General features: G+C 36.2%; 1 protein-coding gene across 2 annotated transcripts; it reads right to left on the minus strand.

The window, feature by feature from the left end:
• Positions 1-2,961: 2,961 nt before the first annotated feature.
• Positions 2,962-7,575, minus strand: LOC131633692 (protein LAZY 1-like). 2 transcript variants are annotated; one of them, XM_058904381.1, is made up of 6 exons: positions 6,295-7,575; positions 4,887-5,048; positions 4,741-4,807; positions 3,927-4,666; positions 3,623-3,836; positions 2,962-3,464 (listed from the first exon to the last, which is right to left on the minus strand). In XM_058904381.1, exons 2-6 carry the CDS (start codon positions 4,890-4,892, stop codon positions 3,445-3,447), a joined length of 1,047 nt encoding a protein of 348 aa, XP_058760364.1. In that variant the 5' UTR covers positions 4,893-5,048; positions 6,295-7,575; the 3' UTR covers positions 2,962-3,444. The 2 variants fall into 2 exon arrangements, with proteins under 2 accessions (XP_058760364.1, XP_058760365.1); XM_058904382.1 differs by having other exon boundaries at positions 2,963-3,464; positions 3,927-4,654.
• Positions 7,576-8,002: the final 427 nt, after the last annotated feature.

Genomic DNA, 8,002 nt, shown 5'->3' on the forward strand with positions numbered 1-8,002 from the left:
TCCTCTTTTATTCAAGAAGTTGCTTATTGAAAAAAAATTGTCAGCCATGACTTGAGGTTGTTTCAGTTTATGCTATTAGTTTTAGATCATCTAACTTTTTAATTATATAATTCTTCAATTCTTGTTATATACTTTCGTTGGTCCCATATACAGGAAGAAAAAAATCATCAAAGACCAAGGAGGATTTAATGTTATAATTTCGAAAGTTTATTCCAAATATAACTCTAGCATCAAATGTTTTTACACCCATCTATATGGGCAATACATGCATTGCTCGTAAATATAGAAATGATAGTAAAGTAATTTTAGAAATTTATAGACCTTAACTTTTGTGATTTTTTTCTTATCATTAGGAAGAAAACACCAATGTTTTCTTATAGGGTTAAATAAGTTTTTAGTCCCTATAAATATGCGACATTACAGTTTTAGTCCATCTAAATTTTTTCTTCAATGAGGAGTCCTCACAAACTCTTCTGTTTCCAACATTTGTCCCTCCCGTTAGTTTCCACCGACAGAGGCTGACGTGACACGCCACGTGTAAAATAGCTTGGCAAAAATCTAAAAACGTTTGAAATTGCGGGAGTTTTAAACTTCCTCTAAACTAACAAAAAAAAAATTGGTTCTGAACTTTTCTCAAACACCTTACAAGCAAGTTTGACATATCAGTTCAACAATTCAAAAACATGGGCAGAAACTGATTTTATCTTTTTTCATTTACTGCTCCATTCGAGATGAAGCAAAACTATATATGTATATACACATAATAGAATTGTGATGATGTTGGCCAGAAATATTATAAAAGAAATAGCATTTTATCCTCCCATTGATAGCTACAAGGTTGAGGAATTGAACATGGAAGCTGACATGAGGGCAGTGGCGTACCACATGGCAATGGAGGAGGGATTGAAGTCTTGCCCCAAGCACATACCAAATCAGTGAATATAGTTTGAAGACAAGGAGGATAATGACCACTATGACACAGGGAATCACACGCATGCTGCCCACGGCGTAATTTCTTTCCACATCAAATGGAACAGAGATGTAGATCCCAGTCTGCATTTAGATTATTATTTAGATTAGAAAACGGACAACACCTTTCACTACATCGATGCCTTCCACAGTTCTTTTTCTTCTCACAAGGCTTTTCACATGTAAACTTCTCATCTATGAAGTCCGGACTCGGACACGGACACGAGACACGACACGGATACGGACACGAGGACCCCGCTAATATAGAAAACATAGGACACGGATACGGCTATATATATTTTATATATTAATATAATAATGCAATGTATGAACACAATTTATAAAGAGTTTAAAACGAGAAGCAAAATTTATATATATTTAAACCTAGTACTTTCAATCAACAAAAAAAAGACATAAATCCATCAGAAGAAAATAATACAAATCATACCATAGTCACTCCATATTGATAAAACCAGCCTTTAAACCGTGGAATAAGAAGAAGAAAAAAAAGAATCCTAATTGAGTTATTTTTATAGTGGAGAACTGAAATATGAAAGGTAAAAGAACTCTATTATTTTTATAAATAAAAATCTGATAATTATTGAGTTGGGTCTTTTCTTTATAAAAAAAATCTAAATTTTTTTGAGTTGGGTGTGTCCTTTATTTAAAGCAAGGTGCCGTATCTGTGTCCGCTGCAATTAAATTATTTTCTTCGTTGGACACTGCAAAAACGTGTCAGATACGTGTCGTACGCGTGTCGTACAAGTATCCATGTCCGACACGTGTCCGACGCGGCGACACACCTTCTGAATGGCGTGTCGGCGCTTCATAGCTCCTCATCCAGCGTTGTTGTGTTATAGCACTCCACCATTCTGGAAGTTGAGCCACACTGATCATACTTCTGGGAAACTAAAACCAAACAAGGATCATAGGGACCAATGTGACAAATTTGTTCACAGCGATGGTGCCCACATTCAAGAAGCTTCGGACATTGTTGGCCACATGTAAGAAGAGATTGGGGTCAAAACAGCGGGTTGTAATAGTATGTAGAAGGAGAGTTCTAAGAGAGTGGGGGTGATGTTCTTGGGTCATGTTTAACAAAATTTCAGAATCAAGATTTTTGTTGTTTAGGTTAGTTTAGAGGAGGTTTAAAACCCCCGTAATGTCTTTCACGTGGCGTGCCACATTAGCCCCTGTTAGTGGAAACTAACGGAAAGGACCAATATTGGGGACGAAAAAAGTTTGTGAGGATCATTCATTGAAGAAAAATTTTAGAAGGACTAAAATTGCAGGGTCGCATATTTATAGGACCCTAATATATTTAACCCTTTCTTATATATGGCGTTGAAGGGAGTGTTATATTTGTTAACGAATTTTCTTTTGCTTTAATTTTTTATTTGTCCGTTTCTCTTTTATGTCCAGTTAGTACTTTGTGAATTGCTAATTTTTCTTATGGAGCTTCCTATGCACATTTCTGAGAGTTTGCATGTCTAGTTGATCAATAATGGAGGATGGAAATTGGTGTCATTCTCAGACAGGAGTTTCTACCATTATTATTTATATTTTTTCCCTCCATAACCAAGACGGAAGGCTACAACGAGGTCTGCACCTTATTCTTGAAGTGCTTGAAATATTTTTTACTGCACCTTGGATAATTACATGATGATTTTTTAAGAGAAGAAAGGAGAGTAATTATGCTTTAGCAATTGTTAATAGATACTAGTAAGATACTCGTGCGTCTGCACGGGTAATTTATTTATGATATTGTGTAAATAATTAAAAAAATATAGTGTTTGAGATCCTTTAAATAATAATCATATAATAAATATAATAACAACAAAAATTTTAATATGGTATATCATACAAAAAATTTGGCTTATTTATCTATTTACTGAAACATTCTTTTTATTAGGGAAAAATTATTTATGTATATTATGTTGACCAAAGGACTTTATGAGTAGTTTGTAATGAAAAAGTGGTTTAATTAGTAGATTACAAAATTGTCCTTTTTGTAGTGTAAAATTATTTTGATGAAAAGATAAATTAGGTAGATTGGTCAATTGGTTAGTAATGGGTAGATAGTAGATGTATGCTTTTCTACCACATTCAAAAGTCACAATATTGATACATTAAGCTCTCAAATTTGACTGTAGAGTGCATATATTTACCTTGCATGAAATACATGACTTTTAAGGATTCATATGCAACAAGTACATTAAAAGTGTTGCCAAAAGTTCATGCATAACACGTTTAGCTGGAACTAGCTTAAGAGCTCACATGAAACCAGCTTCCAAATGAGTTTGATGCAGAATGTCTACTTATTTGGAAGTTTTCATGAAAATCACAAGTTTATTGAATGCATTATCAATTTCCACTCAAAAGTACATGTACAACACAATCACACTGTGAAACACTAATCTTGAGAAGTCCAGAATAGAGGCTTAATTTCTTAACACTTTCATGCAGCATAAGTTGCTACAGCTCCAGCACCAAATCTACAATATCAACAATTGTAAATTAGTCAAAATGCTTAAATATATTCCATTTGTAATGCAGCATAAATAATGAAAATTTCAAAATGATGCTGATGGTATATATTTATCAACTTTTTGTTTGCATGGATAATTAGATTCTAGAAATATTTAGTGCTTACACTCTGTATCTGTTTTGATCCAATGCTCATTTTTCCCAGTCCAATGCTCATTTTTAGACGTGCCACCAGAATGAAATCTTCTGCCAGGATCTGTGTTTGTGGTTTCTCCAATATCACAGGGAATATTTTTAATCTTTCCTTTGTGAGATTTAGCAACACTTTTTGCATTCATGGTATCTTCAGGATAGACTTTTCTGTGAAACTTACGTAGAACCTGTATACCCAGATGAATAAACCAATTAACATATTATAACCGTTTCACGAGTATTCAAGATAAAATATTGAAATTGTGGCAGGGACCAACCTTACTGAACTTTGTATTGGTTGTAGTAGAATCAGCAATATTCCCTGCGGTTTTACAGCTTTTCGAAGAGCTGTGGACCATTTTCAACATCTTTTTCATAATATGCATGGCAAACTTATGAGCATGCTTGGCTTGTGTCTCTTTTACTCTTGTCTCTATACAGTCTTCATCTGTTGTCTTTGTCCTTTGAAATAGCTCAGCAAGTGATGCCCTCTCTTTCTTCACTTCTACTTTCTCCGGTATTCCAAACGATGACCCCAATAAATATTCCTGCAGTGGAAATACAGCCTTGTTTCCACAATCTTCAGCTTCGGATCCATCTGTTTGCTTTTCGCTAAGTGTGATGTTGCTAAGACGGCTATATCTTCCCGATGATTCATATAAACTTTCTTCTTCAGCCTCAAGGAATTTCTCAAGCTCGTAACTAATGAGCTTCAGTTCAGTCTCTGTCACGTCTGCATCTTTCTTTGGTAGGTTTTCTAAAGACGTGGCAAATGTTGGTGTTGCTGGCTCATTAGTAACTGCCTCTGCACCAAGTGTTCCGATTGTCAGAAAGCCTTCAAAGAGCTCGGAGATTACTGCAGATGTTTCTTCTTCTTTACACCAAGATGTCTGACTTTCCTGATGGTGCGGCGTTATGAAACTAGGAAGGTTAATGGAACTAAAGCTTGGCTTTGATCGAGAGTATTGGCTCTCGAGCGTTAGCTGCACTGTAAGACAAGGATTTCCTGAAATTGGAGCTCCAAAAGAAATTACTGAATTAGTGAAATTAGCAACTATAGAAGAGATAAGAATAATAGTAAGAGCTGAATACCAAGAGTGAAATCCTTGGAGGGATCAATATTATTCTGCTGAAGTTTTCGATGCACCCATTGAAACAACTGCGAGAAGTAAAGGCATGGATTAAGGCAAAGGTTTGGAAGAGAATTTTCTTTCTAAATATGTAGAGTTTAGACATACCTTCATTTTGGCTCTTATCTTAATTTGTTAACCAAGTTTCTCTATCTAGCATATTAGGTTGGTAGTTATAAATGAGAATAGAAAAAGGTCTCTAGGATTGGGTGGTTATGATGGACAAAAGGAAAAGGCACAAAGACCTTTTCTTTGTGACTCCATGAGTGCCTGTATGGAGAAAAACAAATTAGATAGATACAACAATGTGGTTGGCCATTCTATTCAAAATCTAATCATGTATGAACTTTAATGGAGTTGGATCTGGATATTTGTAAATTGATAACCTCTGATCCAAGACAGACCAAACTGCATTCAGATGTAAAAACACTGCGGATTTTGAAAGATAAAACGTTGTAAATTTCGATTAATAAACCACTATCACTGCTTTGGAGAGAGCTCTATATCTATGATTGTTTCTTGTTACAAGTTACAAGGTTCACTGTTTAGACCTCACTTGTGAACAGGGATAAATATGCTTTGCAAACACTGATTACTCTGCTGTTCACTCCTATTTGTGAGTATTCTGTTTTCTCCATGCATAGTTCATAAAGTCCAAAGTTCCATTGTGTTAAGAGTACCACATCGGACAATATATGGCCTAAATATGTACTAATAAGTGGGGGAAATTCTCACCCTACAAATTGATCCTACAAATTGGTTTTACAGGGATGAGTTAGGTCCTACTTACACATTCTAAGATGGTATCAGAGTCTATCTTAGATCACTTAATGGGCTTCCCGCATCGTCTACGCTTCGGCCTCATTGAGGCTCGTGCGTGACAGGATGTGTTGGAATTTGGCTTGCCTAAATGGCGGCATTTGATTAGCCTTCATTGCCAGTGTCCAACTCCGGTTTAAGATCCACCGGGCCACCTGCTATTAGATTGTGTTAAAAGTATCAAATCGGACAATATATGACCTGAATATGTACTTATAAGTGGGAAAAATCCTCGCCCTACAAGTCGGTTTTGCAGGAATGTGTTAGGTTCAACCCATACATTCTAAGACCCAGTATTTCCACTTTCAAATTGTCGAATTTATGTGAACTATGAGAACTTTCTATGACACATCAAATGTTAAGTTCAAATTACAATACTAACTCTTTTCAGGGCTGGGTGGCATGCATTTTTTATATATTGAAATCATTAAGAAAATCAAGTCATGATGGATGTGCCTGAAAGTTTTCTGCCAATAGACTGATGTAATTCTATATCTGGGTTCTGTGCAGTCACAACCCTGTGACTGTAAGCCTCATCTAGACCGTTCAATCAAAGACCAAACGGTCCAGATTTAAAGCATGGCAAGTTAGCTTTAACAAAAAAATCAAAACCTATATTGAAATCTAGACCGTCCGACCGTGGTTAGACGGTTCAAATGTAGCTTAGTGCATGCAATTACAGTGTATGTTGCCAAACCTTCAACATCAAGATACTAAAAGCAGCCCTTCATTTTGTTTTGTTATTAACGTTGTTTGTGATGCCTGTGGTAATTATTAGCTAAAACCACTTCTGACACTTGCCATGTGCTTCTAACTATTCCAGTCTACAGTTGGGAATGAGGTCATAGAAGTGTGATGTTAAGACACTTATGAGTGGATCTCTTGCATCTCTCTTATTCGTCGAGCAGTTCTCTTATTGATTGTACCATGTTTTAAGCTTTAATAATGTTGTTCTCTTATGGACAACATTAACTGCTGTAGTGAATTTTGCCGAGATAATATCTGCTGTTGTTCCTGAAAGATCCACGTCGTGCCACAGAAAGCAATGTGAGTTATAAAAGTTGTAAGAGACTCGAACATTACTTCCGGGCCGTCCACAAGGTCCACGAAGAAGGCCTAATAACAAGCGTTGAAGGGGAAGTCACACTGAACATGTGAACCCTCATCTCTGTCAAGGACACACGATCACATCTTCCATCGCATCTCTCACCGTTGATATATAATTGAACGGCCATCCGCACAAGGTGCCGGATCACTTGCGGACGGTTCTAACCGCCCATGCTATATAAAGACCAGATCACGCCATTTCAGGTATTCAATTCATTTCCACTTTCATACTACTTTTCACTCATTGACTGACTTTGACGGTTGATGTGCTAATCTTGCATGTCCACCCTTCTACGCAGTATCGGAAGCTTGCTCCGCCGCTCCAAGATCTCATTCTACCATTTTCTGGTTCCTGAACAGAACACTATTAATTCAAGCTGGAACAGAACACTATTAATTCAACCATGTACACAAACAAACCAATAATAATTTTGAGAACAGTGCAGAACATTATTTCGCATTACAATCAAATCAAACCATGATTTGCATTATCATTATCATGAGTCAGAATTCTATTTCAACAAAATTCGTATTGGTTAATGAAAAAGTGTGTTGTGTCAGCCTGTACTCATGCAAATGAACTGCATGTGTTTGTCATATGCTATAACCTGCTTCTCAGGAAAAGTCACTCAAATATTTTCTTTTCTTAAAGTGGTTAAAAACCAACAATATTTTATATTATTGATATGTGGAGTAAACGAAACCAACAATGTTGGGGATTGAATTTAAGGAACATTATCCGGGCACCATGACGCTAGCACACTATGTTTCAACAAAGGAATGTGTCCCTAGTTAAAGCCTGGTGGCCTCAATAATTGAGTCAAACCCCACCAATGAGGCCAATATTTGTGTCATGACATCTTCATTTTTAGCTAGGCGCCTGATAGATCTGAAGCAAAAAGTTTGCTACTTTTGGTTGATTTATTATGAGATGAATGTTGTGTTTAGGATAAGGTCAAGTCATGTCAGTTGAAAGTGTGGTAAACAAAACAAACAGAAAGTTTTTATAGTTATGGGACATTTTGGGGTTAGTGCAGGACAGGTGAAATCCTTCTCAACTCTAATATGGATACCATGTGAATTCCATGAGAATTAAGGATGTATAATGGGTTGGATTGGACTGGATTTTGCCTCACCTTGTTATCTAACTCGTTCATATTTTAATGGGTTGAGTTTATCGCATAACTCAATTTTTTTTTTGTCAAAACCGAATCAAATCAATTTGGTAGTTTACGACAATGTTTTAAAAATTGGACTGAACAGAATAGTCGAATTGGTCGGACTGAGGACTAGCGGGA

The sequence above is a fragment of the Vicia villosa genome, unplaced genomic scaffold (assembly GCF_029867415.1).
Source record: "Vicia villosa cultivar HV-30 ecotype Madison, WI unplaced genomic scaffold, Vvil1.0 ctg.001165F_1_1, whole genome shotgun sequence".
Taxonomy (NCBI): Eukaryota; Viridiplantae; Streptophyta; class Magnoliopsida; order Fabales; family Fabaceae; genus Vicia; species Vicia villosa.

Coding starts and splice junctions, on each gene's coding strand:
- LOC131633692 (XM_058904381.1), bottom strand. Junction 4,667..4,740: donor CTCCAAGGATTTCACTCTTG/GTATTCAGCTCT, acceptor TTTCTTTTGGAG/CTCCAATTTCAGGAAATCCT. Junction 3,837..3,926: donor CCAATACAAAGTTCAGTAAG/GTTGGTCCCTGC, acceptor CTGGGTATACAG/GTTCTACGTAAGTTTCACAG.